We start from the raw sequence: 21574 nt of genomic DNA, 5'->3' as shown, positions 1-21574 counted from the left end.
TGGGAAGGAAAGAAAAGGGGAGGGAGGGCAGGGGTAAAGATAAAGGAAAGAAGGAATGTGGGGAGGGAGGAAGGGTAGGAGAAAGAAGGGAAGAAGAATGATGGAACAGAAGTAGGAAATAAGGAGGAAAGAAAAGTTTATAAATGATTAGTCAGTAGGAAAAAGTGTTACATAAAGGAGAGAGGAAAAATTGTGTGAGAGGGAGAAGCCAATAAGGAATTCAAATACAATTGTGTGTGAAGGGGATAAGATTAAAAATAAAAAAAGTTAATAGGGGCGACCAGGCCAGCAGGGGAGGGCAGTTAGGGGTGACCAGGCTGGCAGGGGTGGGCAGTTAGGGGGATCAGGCCAGCAGGGGAGGGCAGTTAGGGGTGACCAGGCTGGCAGGGGTGGGCAGTTAGGGGGATCAGGCCAGCAGGGGAGGGCCATTAGGGGTGACCAGGCTGGCAGGGGTGGGCAGTTAGGGGGATCAGGCCAGCAGGCAGGGCAGTTAGGGGGAATCAGGCAGGCAGGCAGGCAGAGTGGTTAGGGCAGGCACACAGGTAAGCGGTTAGGAGACAGAGGTCCTGGATTGTGAGAGGGATCCCAGATTGGAGAGGGTGTAGGCTGGGCTGAAGGATACCACCCCCGTGCATGAATTTCATGCACTGGGACTCTAGTACAGAATATAAACTAATTATTGATTGATTGATTAAGGTATTACATATGTGTCTTTACCCTCCCCTCCTAATCCCCCCAACCTCCCTACTCATGCCCTCACCCCCCTGTTGTCTGTGTCCATTGGTTAAGCTTATATGCATGCATACAAGTCCTTTGGTTGATCTCTCCCCTGTACCCCGACCTTCCCCTACCTTCCCTCCGAGGTTTGACAGTCTGATCGATGCTTCTCTATCTCTGGATCTGTTTTTGTTTAAACTAATTTTTAAAAATGCAATAATTTTTTAAACTTTTATTTAATTCTGATTATCTTTGTCTTCTTGAACATTTTGGTGTATTCTGGGATAGCAAAGAGGTTACACAGTTAATATGATACAGTCTCTTAAAGTTGAAACCCCAATGTGCTGTTTAAAACTTAGCATGTTAGAATATTAGAGTTGAAGTCACCTTAAATGTAAGTTAACAACAACAAAAACAGAACCCAAGAAAACTCAGGGAGGTGATGTGTATGTCTATTACCTTGATTGTAGTGGTGGTATTATGGGTGTTTGTGTATGTTCCAGTCATTAATGTGTTGCTTTTTCATTCATTTAGCGTGCGTGCCTCCAAATAGACCAACTCCTTCGGACATGGCTATCGTCATGTATACCAGTGGTTCTACTGGCCGACCTAAGGGAGTGATGATGCATCATAGCAATTTAATAGCTGGAATGGCAGGCCAGTGTGAGAGAATTCCTGGCCTGGGGTAAGAGAGAATCATTCAACTTTCTTCTTAGATATCAGAGTTCATGTTGGCACTCTCTGAACTTAATCCATATTAAAATGTTTCTCTTATTTTGTTTTAGACCAAAGGACACATATATTGGCTACCTGCCTTTGGCTCATGTCCTAGAATTGACAGCAGAGATATCTTGCTTTACATATGGCTGTAGGATTGGATATTCTTCTCCACTTACACTCTCTGACCAGGTGACAAGTTTTTAAGTATATTGGCACGATCATATCAAGTTTCATTGTTTGGCTGAGAACATATTACTAAAGCATGAGATAGTTTAGTTCAGCTAAAACTTATTCATTGACTTCAAAAACAGTTCCCATGAGCAATGAGTAGCTGTAGTAAATAAACTTGTTTTTTATATTGTTTTACCTACATATTTTTAAATTATTTGGAAACTAATAATTTCTTTTATCTTACTTTTCTCTATTAGATTTTTATTTCAGAGAGCTAGGATAGAGAATATAAACACAGCCTTTTCTGATATACTACTCATGAACGCTAGAGGGTTTTTGGAGAGATTTGGTGGTAGGATTTTGGCCCTATTTTGCACTGCGTTTTCACTAGAGTTATGCTGTATAATACAGTAGCCATTAGCTACATATCAGAATACAGATTAATTAAAATTAAATCAGAAAAATTCAGTTTTTTAATTTTTCTAGCCACAGTTCAAGCTTTCTGTGGCTTCCATATGGATAGCACAGATAGTGAGCATGTCATCATTGTGGAAAGTTCTATTGGATAGCATTGCAGCATATCAAAGCAGCCCCCATATTTCTACCCTGAGTCAGTCTTCTCCCTTCTCTCTGTTGTTCATTGCAGGAAGTCAAACAATGGATGGGGCTAATTCATGTTTGTAAGCCCATTTGAATTCACAGATCTAATACCTACTGTCCGGAGCTCTGATTAATTTTTTCCTTGGCTGTAGAAAAGCTTTAGCCAGACACTGTGGGGTGGGGAGAAGAGCTTCTAAGGGAGTTTTGGAGCTCAAAATGCTGAAAGATAAACTGTCTATGGGTAGGAATGATTTGGTTCTCTCCCATCATTGGAGGCTCCATCACTGAAGGCCCAGCTGTCATTTTTCAGAACCCCTGGAAATGCTGCCTTTTATTTGGGAGTCTTGATGGAACATGCATTTAGTGGGAAGATGTCCCCTTGGTGTTCACAATTAGAAATTGTAGTACTTTTTTTGGTAGACATACCATTTTAGGTGGAGGTTAGGTAGGTTTTATAATATTAAGACAAAAAAAGTTAAATATATATATTTTTGTTATTTTTTTGAGATTACAATCATCTTTGGGGAGTTGTTTTTGGATGTAAACTTAAAGTACACAAACCTTAAGAGTACTGCTTGATTAAATTTAATATATGCATATATATGTAGGCTTCTGTGATGATCAGCACCTAGATCAATGGGGAAAAAAGAACCCCAGAATGTCCCTTGTGTCCCCTAATAGTCATTACCACGACTCTAACTCCAAGGATAATCCATCTGTCTTTTAAGTGGCTTAACCATGAGAAAATGTTCTGTGTTCCAAATAATTACCTATTTTGTACTTTACGGACCACAAACCTCTTTGTAAGATGGAGAACATGCTGTATTTCACTAAGCCACTCAGCTAAAAATTTACGTTTAAAATCCGCTAGCATAGTGATGCATAAAATAAGTAAACTACCAAGTAAATTGCTAAACAGAACTTGATCTAGTGAAGTCATAATAGATCTATTAATGAAACTGGGACTTAAATTATTTTAAAAATTGAAAGAAAAAGTTGTGCTGATTACATTTGATGCATTGTAGTGAGTTTTTCTAATGTTCAGAGATATTTTCAAAACAGCTTATGGAGTTTCAATAAGCTTTGAGTGTGACTTTCACCCCAGCAGAGAAGTACACAAAAGCCCATGCTTTCACTGACTTTCTGAAAACAATAGCCTCAGTGTAGGGATCGGGGGCAGTTGGAGTCTGTTGCTGGTCTGACTTCATTCTAACTGTCTCTCAGGCCAAGTAGTACATTAGAATCCTGTTATAATACTGTCAGGGGCATTCATACCTACATTTTTTTAAATCCTCACCTGAGGATATTTTTTTCCTCAGGTGGGGTGGGGGGTCGGGGAGAGAAACATCGAAACATCGATGTGAGAGAGACACACTGATTGGTTGCCTCCTGCACAAGCCCCGACCAAGGCTGGGGATAGAATCTGCAACCAAGGTACGGACCCTTGGCCAGGAATAGAGCCTGTGACCCTTTGGTCCATGGGCTGACTCTCTAACCACTGAGCATCGTCCAGGGCCTACCTACCTTTTTAATAAACTTTATTATAAAGAGCTTCAATCTGACTAGGAATCAAACACCCAAGAGTATCCATTACATAAGAAATCAGAAAAAGGTGGAAGACCAGAGAAACCGTATTGGAAGCCAGCAGATGATAGCAATATTGTCAAAACTAGGGTTAGTGTGATTATAATAAAGACAAGAAATGGAATATTACTAAGAATAATAAAGAAAGCCAGGAAGGACTCCTTGTGGCCACTGCTATCCTGGAACCACTCTCTATAGCAAAAACTGGTCAGCAGCACATGGATATCAGCTTGGACTTGAAGGACATAAAAACCCATCTTTCTCTCCACACAGCAGCCTTCTGTGTATGGTATGGATATACGCACGTGTATGTTTCCACTTGCACATGTGCACACACTTGCACAAACGTGAAACCCAGGAAGTTATTTTATTTCCTCTATTTGTCATAAAGAAAAGTAGGATAAAAGCTATCAAATTCTACCAGCAGAACTTTCTTTTTTTTAAAAAAATATATTTTATTGATTTTTTACAGAGAGGAAGGGAGAGGGATAGAGAGTTAGAAACATCGATGAAAGAGAAACATCGATCAGCTGCCTCCTGCACACTCCCTAATGGGTATGTGCCCGCAACCAAGGTACATGCCCTTGACCAGAATCGAACCTGGGACCCTTGAGTCCGCAGGCCGACGCTCTATCCACTGAGCCAAACCGGTTAGGGCTACCAGAAGAACTTTCTCTGTGGCAGAACTGGTAGTACCTAGGACCCCTTAAGAGCCGGTTTTCTTCTCACCTGTGTTGGCCATGGCTAACATGTGACACAGCTAAACTTACAGACCAACAGCATTATAGCAGATTCTTATTTGTATCTACCTCTTTCAGTGGATAATTATCAGTTTTTCTACCTACTGCTCTGACATTTGAAATCCCCGATAGTACTTATGTATATAAGTAAGAAAAGAAATGTTTGGAAAAAATTTACACGCATTTACAAATATATGTGCATATCCCCACATGGTCACTGGCAGTGTCTTCAGTATTCTATCAACCACAATGTTACCAAGTTAGTATTTCTGTGTATCAATTTATGTTCATAGTGGTGACTGAGATGGTGGCTTTGCCTTTTATCTAATAAAAGAAAGTTAAAATTATCTTCAACTTTGTTTTAGTGTTTGATCTACCTCAGGTGAGGGGTTTTGTTTTATTGAAAAATGGCTGGTCAGTGCTGTGTTTGATGGTAATGTTATTAATAAGTATGCTTGATTTACCAAAATATCCTATTCTCCTTTCTTCTGCATCATAGTTTCTCTTCTAAGGAAGGCTGACATGTGCTAGAAGAAATAATCTATGGGATAAAGCACTAAAGCACTTCTACTTCAGACTTATAGGTTATGACACTTCTAACCAATAACTCACAGGGCAGTAGAAGATCATATTCCATGTATAAATTTCTGCCTTTGTTATTGCTAGCACTTGAATTATAACATTTTTTACTAAGTTTAGTTGCCCTAATCCTGTTTACTTATTCTTTAATATAGTCCAGCAAAATTAAAAAAGGAAGTAAAGGAGACTGTACTGTACTGAAGCCAACTCTCATGGCAGCTGTTCCGGTAAGTTCAGATTATAAATGGCATTTGTTGCTTGCAACTTGGATTTTTAAAAAAGTAATGTTCTTAGGTATTTGTGTGCATTTTGAGATAATTTTTCTTGTATATATTATGGCAAATATGTTCCTTAAGACCTTAGCTAAGTGTTGGGAAAGATGAATTGGCAAACTTCTGAAATGTATAGCTGGTAGTGTTTGCTAATACTTGAAAATTAGGTGCTGAAAATGACCAAAGTCAAATTACCTAGACTGAGGATTGGCATAATACTTTAAAGGTAGAATATGTTCTAAAGATCATTTTGTTTAATCACTTAATTTAAAAAAATGGAGAAAACTAGGCCATCCCAGAGAACAGAGTGAGCGTATCCAAGGTTACGGAGCTGGTTAGTGACAGAACTATTTAGTGACAGAGCTGAGTCTAGAATCCAAGCCTCCTGACCCTATGATGACCTAGAAAGCTGTCATTTGAGAGCTCTCAAAGAAAAAGGTTTAGTTCTCATTCAAAATCCTTATGTGAAATACCTCCTTTTATACAAATAAGATGTTACATTTTATAGCCTTATAATGACAAATTCTGAAATATTTAATGCAATGCTGGTATAATCAAACATATTCTAATACTTTTAGGCTTTAGAAACTCCAGTGGGGATGGGTATCACTACTGCTTGTATTATGATCAGACTTTAAATCTTATCCTAATATCTTTCACAGAAATGCCTTTACATGGAAAATCTAAGATTAGATAATGAAGTTTTTCTAAGAATTAGAGATGGAAAATACTTTGGGTTTTTTAGCTTCTAATTATGAATTTACCAAATAACTAAAGAATTAGAATAAGTCAGAGTAGCGTTTGCCTTTCTTTTTAGAGGTGCTGTAGAATTTAGTTTGTAGAATACAAACTAAAATGTTCCTGATAATAGGTAGGGTAGTACTTACTATGTTCAAGGCACTGTGCTAAGTGCTTTATTTACATAGATTATCTCACTTAATTCCTCCTAAGGCCCTGCTACATAGGTCTTGCCATCCACATTTTATAAAGAAAAATACTTGCCTAAGGTTACATATCCCATAGTGGTTGAGTTGAAGTTTGAACTATACCAGTCTAATACCAGAGTCTTCTTAACCACTATGGCTGTCCATTCAGGATTATTTTTGTTGTTTTGTTTTGGGAAATAGTAAGTTAGCTTTATTATCCAAAGTATAGGAGTCCCTAGTAAACCATATCAGAGAACATAGTTAGAGAGTGGGAAGGGCTGGGAAATCTAGGAAGTAATATCTGAATTTAAGCTTGAAGAATAAACAAGAGTTAGCTGATACGCTGTGTATTTTCCAATTTGTTCATTGTCCATTCTTCTTTACTTTGTGTCTTGGGAGGCTAACTTCTGTGAATGAATTACCAGGGCTTGCCTGCCTTCTGATTTCTTTTTGGGTTCAGCCAGTTTTTGGCACTCATGAGAGATCAGAGGGTAGGAAGTGTGAGAGAGGGATATGCATGCTTACTATCTTTGCTACTTCCCTGCTGGGCTGCAATTTTGGGAGTCCTAAGGCATGCGTTGACCAGCCTCTTTCCCATTGGCTATACCCAGGTCTTTCCCCTAGCTGCAGTCCTCATTCAGGTTTCAGTAACATTTATCTCCTTACACTTCTTCAGGCCTAGGCATAATAACTATTGCTAGTCCATTGATGCTTCTCCCAACCTTGTTGGTTCTCTTAGCTCCTCACACTCATCTATAAATAAGCTTTTAAAAATATTTTTATTGAGAATTGTTTTTTGTAAAGGTTTTATTTTCTGTTTGTTCTTTTAGTCAACCTAAAAGATCCACTTTATGTTGTAATATTCACATTGTGAGAATTCAGAGGAAGTCACTACTTCTTATAAGCGGTGACTCAATTGAACATCATGTAATTAGGTTGAGGTAAAAAGGTGACTTAATGTACTAATAATAAATCCTGGCAATTTGTTGTAGTTGTGTGTGTTCCTTACTCACTGAGGTCTTTCTGTGCCTGTGATTGATATCTAGTATTGAAAGCAGCAGTACAACTGGTTCTCGCACATCTGTCTCCTCCTACATGGCATTTTAACCTCAGCATCCCATACACTTTTTTTTTAAATATATTTTATTGATTTTTTTTACAGAGAGGAAGGGAGAGAGATAGAGAGTTAGAAACATCGATGAGAGAGAAACATCGATCAGCTGCCTCCTGCACATCTCCTACTGGGGTTGTGCCCGCAACCCAGGTACATGCCCTTGACCGGAATTGAACCTGGGACCTTTCAGTCCGCAGGCCGACGCTCTATCCACTGAGCCAAACCAGTTTCGGCCATACACTTTTTTAAAACCCTCATGCAAGGATATGTGTTGTTTTTTTTAAAAAAAATGATTTTTAGACAGAGAGGAAGGGAGGGAGGAGAGAGAGAGAGAGAGAGAGAGAGAGAGAGAGAGAGAGGAGGGAGAAGAAAAGAGAGAAAGAAACATCAATCTGTTGCCTCCCATACATCCCTCAACCAGAGACTGAACACACAACCTTTTGTTGTACTGGACGACTCTCCAACTAAGCCACCCAGCTAGGCCATCCCAGACACTTTTATAGGATGATACAGCCCTTTTAGAGAACTTTTGGGATTTCTCAATCACAGATCTAGACAAATATTTTAGTTAGACAATAGTGATTCCTTTTGTGGAAGTGGAGAAAATAACATTGTACCATGTTTGAATGCCACAGGAGCCTCTCCACCCCCCCAGTTTTACTGAGATATAATCAACATATAATATTACTAGAGGCCTGGTGCACGAATTCGTGCACTAGTGGGGTTCCTCGGCCTGGCCTGTGGAATCAGGCCAAAACAGGCTCTGCAACATCCCCTAAGGGGTCCCGAATTGCGAGAGGGTGCAGGCCAGGACAAGGGACCCCACTGGTGCACCATCAGGGCCAGGGAGGGACATGGGAGGTTGGCCAGCAGGGGAGGGACTGTGGGAGGGCTCCAGGGCATGTCCAGCCTGTCTCACTCAGTTCTGATCAGCTGGACCCCAGCAGCAAGCTAACCTACCGGTTGGAGCTCTGCCCCCTGGTGGTCAGTGCATGTCATAACGAGTAGTTGAGCGGCCTTAGCATATCATTAGCATATTACTCTTTGATTGGTTGAATGGCTGACTGGTCTACTGGACACTTAGCATATTAGGCTTATATAGGATGTGAGTTTAACATGCACAATATGATGATTTGATATATGTATATATTTTGAAGTGATTACCACAATAAGTTAACACATTCATCACCTCACACAGTTAACCATTTGTGTGTGTGTGTGTGTGTGTGTGTTGTGAGAACATTTAAGATTTACCCTCAGGCAACTGTCAAGTATACAATACAGCCTTGTTAACTATAGTCAGAGTGCTATACATTAGATTCCCAGAATTTACTCATCTCCTAACTGGAAATTTGCACCCTTTTTTCAACATCTCCCTATTTACACCAACCCCCAGCTCCTGGCAACCACCAATCTATTCTCTATTGCTATATGTTTTGCTTTGTTAGATTCTACATGCAAGTGAGATTATGCAGTATTTGTCTTATTTCACTCAGAGTAATAACAAGGGATGGTTCTGCTATCCTCATTTGTGAACAGCTTTTTATCTTTGCATAACTGAATTTACACTAATTGCTACTTTCACTATTTAAAACTAGGTATTTATAAATAGGTGTGCTTTATATAATAATTCTGTTAATTTGTGCTAAGTAATTCAAGAAAACATCATTTAGTAATAGTCTGGGCTTTTTTTGTTTGTTTTGCTTTTTATTTTGTATATATTAGCGTGGGAGTTATATTATCCAAAACCTGAACAGCTTTTTATCTTTGCATAACTGAATTTACGCTAATTGCTACTTTCACTATTTAAAACTAGGTATTTATAAATAGGTGTGCTTTATATAATAATTCTGTTAATTTGTGCTAAGTAATTCAAGAAAACATCATTTAGTAATAGTCTGGGCTTTTTTTGTTTGTTTTGCTTTTTATTTTGTATATATTAGCGTGGGAGTTATATTATCCAAAACCTAGTACTATTTTTAATTTTCCAAGGCACTGTGAGCATGAATCCTGTTCCTTTTTGTTGTCTGAGTTTCTATTAAAATGGAATAGTATTGCCTAAATTACAGGGACATAATTTTAAGAAACTGTAAAGCTCTATGACATACTGTAAGATTTACAATGTAGTAGTAAAAAAGAAAAAAAAAACATTAGGATTACAGTCAACATAGTTTGGTGTTTGGGCATTATTTGAAAATAAGTGAATATATTTGAAAGAGCAGAATTTAGAAAAATTACCTTTATGTGAGAGATGAATTTAAGTAATAAAGTAAATATATTTATCATACTAAAGATATTTACATAAGATATTATAAATAAGGTATCTTCAACTAAAGACCATCTCAGTGTTCGTGTAATTTTTTCAGATTATTGAATATTTTGTTTACCTTATAGGAAATCATGGATCGAATTTATAAGAATGTTATGAGCAAAGTCCAAGAGATGAATTATATTCAGAAAACCCTGTTCAAGATAGGGTATGATTACAAATTGGAACAGATAAAAAAGGGATATGATGCACCACTTTGTAATCTGTAAGTACATTTTATAGACTCTTTATTTTGAGTCTTTAGATCTTTTTGTGTTTGTACATCTGGAAGATAAGTAAATGGCAACTTAATTTAATTTGAGCATCACCACCATGATAATAAGGTTGAATTTTTAAAATTTACTTTTAAGTCACATTGCTGATACAGCAAGCAGAAGACCCTGAACAGTGATCTTGGCAACTTAACAATTTTTAATAATTGAGTAAATAGTTGAGATATAATTATAAAACTTGGTCTTATGAAGAAAAACTGGAATAAACTTTTGAATCAAGACTTTTGAGTTTAAAAACAGTGACCTTTCTAACTTTAAAAAAATGATTTTCAAGATTTATTCTGCATGAAGGTTTCTGATTTATTGTTTTCATAAAATAGTGTAATAACTATATGAATATAACTATTTTAAATGCAATGCTGGGGCGTGGAGATGGGAAAATGTTTTTCATTGGGAGATAAGGTAGATGACTAAATGTTCCAAAGATAACTTAAAATATTTTTCCTTTGACATCATAATTTTCTTTCATTTACTGTGCATCAAAGTAATTCCCCAACACTGCACTTGAAAAAATTTTAAGAGTCTATGCGGCATTTTTTTTTCTTTTTCTTTGTTAATCCTCAGCTGAAGATATTTTTTTCCATTGATTTTTAGAGAGAGTGGAAGGGAAGGGGAGAGACAGAGAAACATTGATGTGAGAGAGACACATTGATTGGTTGCCTCTTGCATACACACTGACCAGGCTGTTAGCCTGCAACCAAGGTACATGCCCTTAACCAAAATTGAACCTCTGACCCTTCAGTCCATGGGCTGATGCTCTATTCTCTGAGCCAAACTGGCTAGGGCAATGTGGCATTTTTTCAAGGTGTCACTCTTTGTTGCTTTGTTATCCTCTCATTATCACCATGGTTTTGAAATTTAGATGTCTCAACCAAAGTTAAGAAATCTTTCCCAGAGCTTATTAATTAGCATGTCTCCAAGAATAATGTATACATGCACTGCAATAATTAATCCCTCATTTTATTAAGGATACTATTTAAAAAGGTGAAGGCTCTGCTAGGAGGGAATGTCCGTATGATGCTGTCTGGTGGAGCACCATTGTCACCTCAGACACACCGATTCATGAATGTCTGCTTCTGTTGTCCAGTTGGTCAGGGTTATGGATTGACAGAATCGTGTGGTGCTGGCACAGTTACTGAAGGTAAGCATTTTTAACGTGGCAATTCTATATTAGTCACTATTTATAAAGCCTGTTTGAACTACCTTTGTAAACCATGATTATATTGTACCTTGTTAATAATATCAGGATTCAGTGCAAATTTACATAGTTTGAGTTTTAGAAACTCTTAGTTCAGTATCATATGTCCTCAGAATTCTCTCGTCATGGTCCTATGACCTTTTCTTTCTCTTCTTTAGAGAACTGCAGTCTTGGAATAAAGTATCACTTTTTCTGTTCCCTCTCAAATCTGTATTCCTGCCCTGACTTCTTGTTTGTTTTTTCTTCTGTTATTTTCAATAGCCTATATCAGTTTTCTCAGCTTGGACACTATTGAAATTTTGAACCAGATATTTATTGTTTGGGGTTCTCCCAGGAATTAATTATAGGATGTTTAATGGCTAGATAGTAGTAGTAGCCTACTCCCCCCTGTTGTGACAATGAAATATCTCCAAACATTGCCAAATATCCTCTGAGGGTCAGAATCACCCCAGGTTGTGAAACAATGGACATAGTAATTTTTGTGGATTATCCCAGTTTTGCTTTCAATTTATTGTGTCCAAAATTGGTTACAGTGTCCAAATGCCATTATCCCAAACTGTCTGTGACAGTCGTGTTACCATCCTTAAAACCATTCAAGCTTTGAAATCATCCGATTATTTTTAATATATTTAAATTTGATCATTTCTTCCCACTTATTCACTGGATCACTCCCTCCCCTACATGCCACCTTTAGCATCCAACCTTTTATTACTTCATACTGCTCTTAGGTAACAGCCTTTCAGTGGCTATGTCTGACTCTAATGTGTAACTTCTGATTCATCCTGTATACTTCAGTCAGAATCATCCACCTCAAACATTGCTTCACACCCAGTGAGCCTAGCTTTCAAGACCTCTTTAATCTGACACCATTACACCTACGCATTATTATTTTGCATTTTCCCCCACGTGTATACATACCTGGCTCTTCTCTCTAGACAAGCCAATCTTCTCACCATTCCCCATGCATGCATTATTGGTCCCACTTCTCTGTATTTTCTGTTCCCTTTTCTTGGACTACCCTGTTTTAAAAAACTGGTCACAGCCATCTTCTAGTGTACTCTTCAATTAAGTCTTCCCCAACTATTTCATTTTACATACTAGTAGATCTTTCCAGTCTCGAAGACACTGCTGTGATCAACATCAATACCATGTAGTTTAGTATTTCGATGTGCTCTAAATTGTTTCACATGCATTTTTCCCAGGAAGTTTGTTGGTAAGCTCATTGAGGGCAGGGTTGTCTTATGTTGTCCTCACAGTAGTTAATATATTGTTAGGTATATAATAGGCTGTCCATAAATGCTTGATATTGCTAGTAAAAATCACAAATTACAAAAGAATAATATCATCATCATCTTTGATAATAGCAGCTAACATTTATTGAACAATTTATTTTTGCCCACATATAATCTTGTTTAATCCTTATGTATGTTTCTATCTGAAATAGATGAAGAAATGAGGGCTTAGAGAGGTTAAATAACTTGTCTAAATTTCACAGCCAATCACTGAATGGTAGAAAAGAAATTCCAATCAAAATCTGTCTTATCAGAATCCACATAGATAATGGTGGAGCCAGCTTTCCTCCTTTAACAGATTTTTGTACTTAATTATCTGAAATGTAGTCATGAGACTAAAAAATGATGTAACAACATTGGAATCGATTGCACTATTGAAATGAAATTGACATATTGAAAAATGATCACAGTTGGTACTCCTCTCACTATGTTCTCTTCTTTTGTCATCTTGCAGAATCTGGCTATAGCTCTAATATTCCTGTTACCACATTGGTGCGAGCCTGGACTGTGGTACTAATATCTTTGTTGCTTTCCCCTCATAGTTACCGACTATACTACTGGCAGAGTTGGAGCCCCTCTTATTTGCTGTGAAATTAAGCTAAAAGACTGGCAGGAAGGTAAGACTTTTATAAGTGCTAGTGATTCTAATTATGCTACAAACCACTGTGAGCCTAATGACTTCCATTTCTTTTAAGTGTTAGGTAGTCTGTTGTGGCTTATTTCCTATGCTTTCGTTTTTCTCAGTAACATCTGTAGGTTGCCAAGAGGAAAAGAAAATCTCTCAAATCTAGCCATGATCATTCTGAATTTGGGAATAGTTGATGGTAAAGGGGAAAAATTCTTAGTGGAGCAGTCCTGGGTTAGGGGAAGATGTGTATCATTTTCAGAAGATTGAGTGACTAATCACACACACGTACTGCGCACGCATACACACACACAGCTTCTTAGGTCCTCATCCCAGCAAACATTTTTATAGTTGAGACTCAATAATCCAACTATTTGTATAGTTGAATTTTTGTACGTAACTGCAAAAGCAAGCACACTTAGAGGAAACCTGCACTTACAGACATTAGTGGTAATCGTTTTTACAAATCAGTTGACAACAAAAGGAAAACACTTTGTGTCTTCCTATGATGAAATTGTTTAAAAAAACACTAAACATATATCTAAACTGCAAAATTAACAATGAACAACCTAGCCTTGCCAGATAAAGGAAGAATAATTAAAACGCTTAAGATTTTAAGAGAATATACAGCTTGGGATGGAACCACAAACTGAGAATGTAAAGGATTGGTTACTTTAGAGGACATCCCTTAGGTTGTTCAAACCCAAGAAAATGAATAGGCTTTATTGCCATAAATTTAAAGTTTCTAGCAGTGTTTCTGCTATGTGGCTTTTTTATTATGTGCATTATTTTTGGGGCTTTATGAGAAAATAACCATTTTTAAAAAAATACTATATTGAAGAGCCAATTTCATTCCCAAGCATTTTATATCCTGGGAATAAGTCCTTTCTCCCATGATAATGCCCGTCCAATTTTTGAATGAAAATCTGAAGAAAATGTAGATAGTGTAGAGTGGGCAAAAAGTAGGTTTACAATTGTAATACAAATCCTACAAGAATAAACTCTATTTCACATACTCACAACTATAAACCTACTGTATGTATCCTTGTGTATTGAGCACCAGCTTCAAAATCGTTTTATGAGATGGGTTATTCATTAGACAGTGTAATCAGAGAAACAAAGTATATAGTAAAACTCAATGAGGAGATTTTTTGCCTTTAATTTTTATTTTCTGATTTCCTGGTATTGTGCTGCAATGTCAGTTTTGGGGAGTGGGTCCATTTTTGGATATGTATTTATTTGGAGTTTTCCTTGCTATGAAGGAAAGTTTGCTTTATATAATAGGCATGATGTTAATGCCTATTAAGATCCTACGTACAGTGGGGTTCATCTTCTTGAAATATTGAATAGTTTTCTATTTAAAGAGTATCTAACAGCTGAAGGGAATACTGCTTTTAATCCTCTGATGACATAAAATCTAATTAGCATGTCGGTTTATAAGTCAGATTTTTATATATTTACCTTAAAGTAAGCCTTATTCAGTAATAAACAGATAATGAATACTGATTAACTACTTTAGTGATTATTTGTCAATTAATTTGGTGTTTTAATTTTTAAAGTCATGACTGGTCATGGGAAAAATTAATAAAATAAAATTTCGCCCTAACTGGTTTGGCTCAGTGGATAGAGCGTTGGCCTGTGGACTGAAGGGTCCAAGGTTGGATTTCAGGCAAGGCTACATGCCTGGGTTGTGGGAGGCATGCAGGAGGAAGCCAATCAATGATTCTCTCTCATCGTTGATGTTTCTATTTCTCTCACCCTCTCCCTTCCTCTCTGAAATCAATAAAAATATATTTTAAAAAATAAAATAAAATTTATCTCCTGTTTCCCATAGCCTCCCCTTATCATTTAGTGTTGTTGCCTTTGTAGGCATTTACTATCTGCTCCCTTTGATTAAAATCTCCTTAGGAAAAATTCGAAATGCATTGCTATAAACAGATTATTAATTTACTTACAACAGCTTTCAGTGTTACCCTTCTTGGGAACAATTTTATCTTAACAAAGAGAGCTCTATGAACCCTAAACATTAATGATATTCTAAGTGTGAAATATTATGGTCATGGGAAGGTTTAGGGTGGGTGGTGGCTGGTGATTATCACAGTCACCCATTGTCATCATGTAAATCTGCATAAATACAAACTGATATTCTCCAATAAAGTGATGTACAATTTGATCAGCAGGAAAATATTTTCAAAGGATCTTTAAAAATTAATGCTAGATCAGCCAAAGGACTTTTATACATGCATATAAGCCTAAACAATGGACACAGACACCAGGGGAGTGAGGGCATGAGTGGGGGGTGGGGGGGCAATGGAGAGATAAGGACACATATGTAATACCTTAATCAATAAAGAAAAAAATAAAGAAAAAGAATTAATGCTAGAAGTCAATGAGGGGGCAGGAAGACATATGTAGTACTTTCAACAATAAAGATTTTAAAAAGTAATGCAAGTACATTTTGTTTTAGAACAATAACTAATTTGCTTCAATGATTTCCAGGTGGTTATACAATTCATGACAAGCCAAACCCCAGAGGTGAAATCGTAATTGGTGGACAAAATATCTCTATGGGATATTTTAAAAACGAAGAGAAGACGGCAGAGGATTATTCTGTGGATGAGAATGGCCAAAGGTGGTTTTGTACTGGTGATATTGGAGAATTCCATCCTGATGGATGTTTGCAGATTATCGGTCAGTGTATTTCCTTGTTTGTGGTTTTCTTTAGGTTTTGCAACTTCAGCATATATGAAAGATAATATTGGTCAAGTCATTGATAGGGTTGATGGTTCCATTGGTTTAAACTTTGGGAAAGTTATTTAACTTATGTCTGTGCTTCTCCATTTGTAAAATAGGGACATTTTACAGACACAGCATATTGACCTGGTATGGCTTTTATTAGAATTAAATGAGTTTATATATGTCAAATATCTAGAGCAGGGCAGTGCCTGTATCAAGTAAGTGGTAGCAACAGCAGCAGCAGCATTTGAGATGGGGAGGATGGGCAGGAAAATAGCAGATGGATAATAAGAAAACAAAAGTTGCTCAGAAGAGGTATTTTTTTTTGGTGTTTTTTTTTTTGGTCAATGGCATGTGGTTCTCTCTAACCATCTACTGTAACATACCCTATTCTATTCATTCCTCACCCAAGAGGCATTCTGGGCCCAGTTTCCCTAGTCGCCATTTATATGGCTCTAGCTAGCCCTGAACCTTCGGAAATTATAACGTCAATCCTAAACATTAATCTGTTCTTTTGAGAATGTCGGTTTTGCATTGTCGTTTTTGAGCCTACTGAAATAGACTCATGAAATCTATGCCAAATGACCCTTATGCTATTCACTTAATTTATTTTTAAAATATATTTTGTATTGATTTTAGAAAGAGAGGGAGAGGGAGAGAGAAAAACATTGATGAGAGAGAAACATTGATAGGCTGCCTCCTGCATGCCCCCTACTAGGTATTTAGCCAGCAACCGGGGTATGTACCCTGACCAGGAATCAAATCAGTGACCTCTTGGTTCATGTGTTGACGCTCAACCACTGAGTCACACTGGCCAGACGCTATTCACTTTAATCAGGAAAAGTTAAATAAAAAATTGACTAGCTGATAAGGATTCTGGTCTGGTCCTTTTAAAGCCATAAAATTTCCTCAGTCATATTTCTAGTAATCCATTTAAATCTGTCTCTGGAACCTTATCTGATATGAGTATAGTTAATATTTTTAGGGAAATTTGACTTTTTATCCAGAAGTTTGGTCTGTTGGGGAAATTTTTAAGAAATATGGCTCAATCTAGAATCAATACACCCCACGTTTTTCTTGATCCTTAATTGCACTGGAATCAAATGTTTCTTTTGGCATGTAGAGTGGGTTCCCAGGCTATGGGTAAGCAAGTCAACACTCACATGAAGGTCATAAGGCAAGTTAATGTTTATTCATGCTGTGCCATCCTGTGTCAGACATCCTTAGAGCACTACCATTTTAACAAGATAATGTCACATAGGGAACAATGGGTAATTAATATATATTGACCATGTTCTGTATGCCATATATTGTACTGCATGCCTATAAGAGGTAGGCGTCATTATCCCTGATAACACTGAGGATTGGGAAGGTCTACTGACATGCCCAGGATCATATAACTAGTAACTGGCAGAGCTACCATTCGAGTCTAGTGATCCAAAGTCCTGTTTCTTCTATTAACTTTGTTATAATGTTTAAGATTATAAGATATTAAAGCTTTCAGTATAGTGTATGCAATTTTAGCTGGTATTTCTTTATTTTACCTAGGCATCTTCTTTTTTAAAAATATATTTTTATTGATTTCAGAGAGGAAGGTAGAAATAGAGTTATTGAAACACCAATGATGAGAGAGAATGATTGGTCAGCTGCCTCCTGCACGCCCTCCAGTGGGAATCGAGCCCGCAACCCAGGCATGTGCCCTTGACTGGAATTGAACACAAGACCCTCCAGTCCATAGGCCAACGCTCTATACACTGAGCCAAACAGGCTAGGGCAACCTAGGCATTTTCTTAACTGACGTGTATAATAAGATTTTAGAAGTATCTTTATAAATAAAGATTAAGCAATGAGATTTTAAAAATCATAATTGTACAGACCTTAATAAAATGGACTATGGATAACTTAACATTCTTTATGACTTACAGATCGTAAGAAAGATCTGGTGAAGTTACAAGCAGGAGAATATGTATCTCTTGGGAAAGTGGAAGCTGCATTAAAAAACTGTCCACTTATTGACAACATCTGTGCTTTTGCCAAAAGGTAATTGTAAAAGTTATGTTAGTTTCATATACTTACAGTAAAAGGATAATTGGAAAAAGTTTGATTATGTATAATAATATTGAGGGACACATGAAACTTTCATCAGAGTTGGGGAATGTTATATATTTCTGAACGTTCTTGAATGCAAGATTATTTGGGATAATCCAGACATTTTAACTATTTATTAAACCCCTACTATGTCTTGCAAAATACTATGCCACAAAACTCATTTAAGTTTCCTAATAACTGAAACTTAGCATAATTAATTTTTCTAAGAAGATAACACAGCTAGTACAAATTTTCTAAATAAAAACCTGAGAGATTAAACCATTTTCTTTATATTTTAATGTTTTATTTTTATGGGCTTTACTAATTCCTTTAAAATTTCTAAAAAACTCCAGACAAAATGTAGTATCTTAACCATTTACTAAGTGTATAGTTCACCAATGTTAAGTATATTTTGCAGAACTTTTCATCTTGGAAATCTAAATATATCAATTAAACAATCCCCATTTTCCTTTCCCCCTCAGTTCCTCTGTTTTTTTGTGGGGGTTTTTTGTTTGTTTGTTTGTTTTTAATTTGACTATTCTAGATACTACATATAAATAGAATCATACAGTATTGGCCTCTTTTACTTAGCATAATGTCTTCAAGATTCATCTATGTTGTAGTATGTGTCAGAATTTCCTTCCCTTTTAAGGTTAAATTATGTAACATTGTATATATAGAGACCACATTTTGTTTAGCCATTCATCCATCCATGGACCTCTTGGTATGCTTCTACCTCTTGACTATTGTGAATATACTGCTATGAACAGGGATATGCAAATATCTCTTCAAGTTCCTGCTTTCAATACTTTCCAATATATACCCAGATGTGGGATTAACGGTTCCTGTGGTAGTTCTACTTCTATGTTTTGAGGCACTCCCATACTGTTTTCCATAGCAGCGGCGCCATTTTTACTTTTCCACCTGTAATACACAAGGGTTCCCATTTCTTCATATCTTCACCAACACTTGTATCTATTTTTTATAGTACTTATAATAATGGGTGAGAGGGACTATCTCTCCTTAAGGATTGGTGATGTTGAGCATCTTTTCATATGCTTGTTGGCCCATTTGTATATTACCTCTAGAGAAATGTCTAGTCAAGTCCTTTGTCCATTAAAATTTTGTTCTCTTATTTTCAATTATACAATACAGTGTTACCAAACACAGTCAACATGATTTACATTAGATCCTCAGGCTTATTCATCTTATAGTTGAAAGTATGTATCCTTTTACCAACCTCTCCCTGTTTCTTCCAAACCTAGCCCTTGGCAATCACTTTTCTACTCTCTGTTTCTGTGAATTTGACTTTATACATAGAAAAAGATTCCACATAGCTGGATAATATTTTATTTTGTATGTATGTATGTACATATGTATGTATATATGTATGTGCATATATATCACATCTTTATCCATTCTTCCGTTGATAGATACCTTGATTTTTTTCTATATTTTGGCTATTGTGACTAATGCTACAAAGGACATGGGAACATGGGAATGCAGATATTATATATTCGATACCCTGTTTTCATTTCCTTTGGATTTATACTGAGGAGTTGAATTGCTGGTTCATAATTCTGTTTTAAAATGTTTGAGGCACCTTCATACTGTTTTCCAGAGTAACTGAACCAATTTACATTCCAACCAACAGTGTATAAGGGTTCCCTTTTCTCCACATCCTAGTCAGCATTTGTTATCTCTTGTCTTATGGTTTGTTTGTTTTTTAATTATTCTCTTGTCTTTTTGATAATAGCTATTCTAACAGGTATAAAGTAATATCTCATTGTGGTTTTGATTTGCATTTCTTTCTCTGATGATTAGAGATATTGAGTAACTTTTCATTTGCCTGTTGCCCATTTGTATGCTTCTTTGGGAAAATGTTTATTCAGTTCCTCTGCCCTTTTAAAAATCAGATTGTGCTTTATTTATTTATTTATTTATTTATTTATTTTTAGCTATTGTGTTTTATGAGTTATCTATAATTTGTATATTAATTCCTTATCAGATAGATATATGATTTTCAAATATTTTCTCCTATTCCTAGGTTGTCTTTTCATTTTGTTCATGATTTCCTTTGCTCTGCAGAAGCTTTTTTGTTTGCTGTAGTCCCATTTGTTTATTTTTGCTTTTGTTGCCTTTGCTTTTTCTGTCAAATCCAAAAAGTCATTGTCAAAACCAATATCAAGAAGCTTATTCCCTATGTTTTCTTCTAAGAATTTTATGGTTTTAGGTCTTTGCCCGTTTTTAATTGGGTTATTTTTTATTGTTATTATTGAGTTATAGGTGGTTTTTATATATTCTAGATATTAACTGCTTATCAACTACATGATTCACAAATATTTTCTAAAATGCCATAGATGGCCTTTTCACATTATATTGACTATATTTTGACACACAGAATTTTTTTTTTATTTTTTTTAGGGTGTAATACTGCAGATTTAATTATAAGCAGGGGAATGAATGTACAAAGTTGGGTTATGGACACACAGAATTTTTAAAATTTTTTGTTGAATTCTCATTTGTCTATTTTTTTATTATTGCCTGTGCTTTTGGTGTCATAGCCAAGAAAGCATTGTGAAATCCAATGTCATGAAGCTTTCTCCCTATGTTTTCTTCTAAGTGTTTATAATTTTAGCTCTTACATGTTTAGGTCTTCAGTTAATCTTTGTATACGGTATAAGGTAAAGGTCCAATTTCATTCATTTCCATGTGGATGTCTAGTTCTCTTAACAACATTTGATGAAGAGACTGTCCTTTACCCATTGAGTGATCATGGGACCCTTGTTGAAGATCATTCTGCCATATATACAAGGGTTTATCTCTGGGCTCTCTATTCTGTTTCATTGGTTTATATTGTCTGTCTTTATGCCAGTACTATGGCTTTATTCTTAATGAAACTGTAACAAAAAGAAGTATGCATTTGAAATTATATTGTAATGTATTATTTCATTGAAAACTACTTGCTTTCAGAGTTTTAATTTCTATTTTGTTTTTATATTATATATTTTTAGTGACCAGTCCTATGTGATTAGTTTTGTGGTTCCTAATCAGAAAAGGTTGACACTTTTGGCACAACAGAAAGGAGTGGAAGGCACTTGGGTTGATATCTGCAATAACCCTGCTATGGAAGCTGAAATACTGAAAGAAATTAGAGAAGCTGCAAATGCCAGTAAGTAAGAAATTGCTTGACTTTAAATCCCTTAAAGTCATTTAATGGTGTCTTGAATAGGTTCTTCAAGATGCCTGTTTGTTTTGTTTTTATAATAAAATACATGGGTTTAGAAAACTGCTCCTTAAATATATATAATGAATTTTCATGTTGGAAGGATTCTTAAATGTTATATAGTAGAATAACCTATCTACTTATTTATTGCATGTTGCAACATCCTTGCTAAGTAATCATCTACTCTGTGTTTGGAATGGTCCACCTTTGTTCTGATAGTTCATAATGATGTGACCTTGTGTGGATCTTTTATTATCTATCATTGTGTATCCTACTTGTTGTGGGCACTTTGAATCTAGAGGTCTCGGCCCTTTAGTTCTGGGAAATATCTGTGTATTATGTTTTGTTTGTTTGTTTTTCTTTCAGTTTTTCCCTCGAAATTGTG

The 21574-nt window shown here is 36.2% G+C and overlaps 1 protein-coding gene across 2 annotated transcripts in view; it reads left to right on the top strand.

Moving 5' to 3' along the window:
* The window catches only part of ACSL4 (acyl-CoA synthetase long chain family member 4), an 89722-nt gene that overhangs the window by 62281 nt on the left and 5867 nt on the right, over nucleotides 1-21574 (top strand). For both annotated transcript variants that reach the window (XM_081115362.1, XM_081115361.1), the window contains exons 7-15: nucleotides 1252-1402; nucleotides 1503-1626; nucleotides 5267-5338; nucleotides 9818-9957; nucleotides 10993-11165; nucleotides 13057-13131; nucleotides 15639-15830; nucleotides 17801-17915; nucleotides 20978-21135. In XM_081115362.1, the coding sequence (XP_080971488.1) occupies nucleotides 1252-1402; nucleotides 1503-1626; nucleotides 5267-5338; nucleotides 9818-9957; nucleotides 10993-11165; nucleotides 13057-13131; nucleotides 15639-15830; nucleotides 17801-17915; nucleotides 20978-21135 (1200 nt within the window). The remainder of the gene's footprint in view (nucleotides 1-1251; nucleotides 1403-1502; nucleotides 1627-5266; nucleotides 5339-9817; nucleotides 9958-10992; nucleotides 11166-13056; nucleotides 13132-15638; nucleotides 15831-17800; nucleotides 17916-20977; nucleotides 21136-21574) is intronic.

This window comes from Myotis nattereri, assembly GCF_964212035.1.
Source record: "Myotis nattereri genome assembly, chromosome: X".
In the NCBI taxonomy this organism is placed as follows: Eukaryota; Metazoa; Chordata; class Mammalia; order Chiroptera; family Vespertilionidae; genus Myotis; species Myotis nattereri.
The sequence above is the reverse complement of the archived record's forward strand: the minus strand, read 5'-3'. Positions and strand labels throughout refer to the sequence as shown.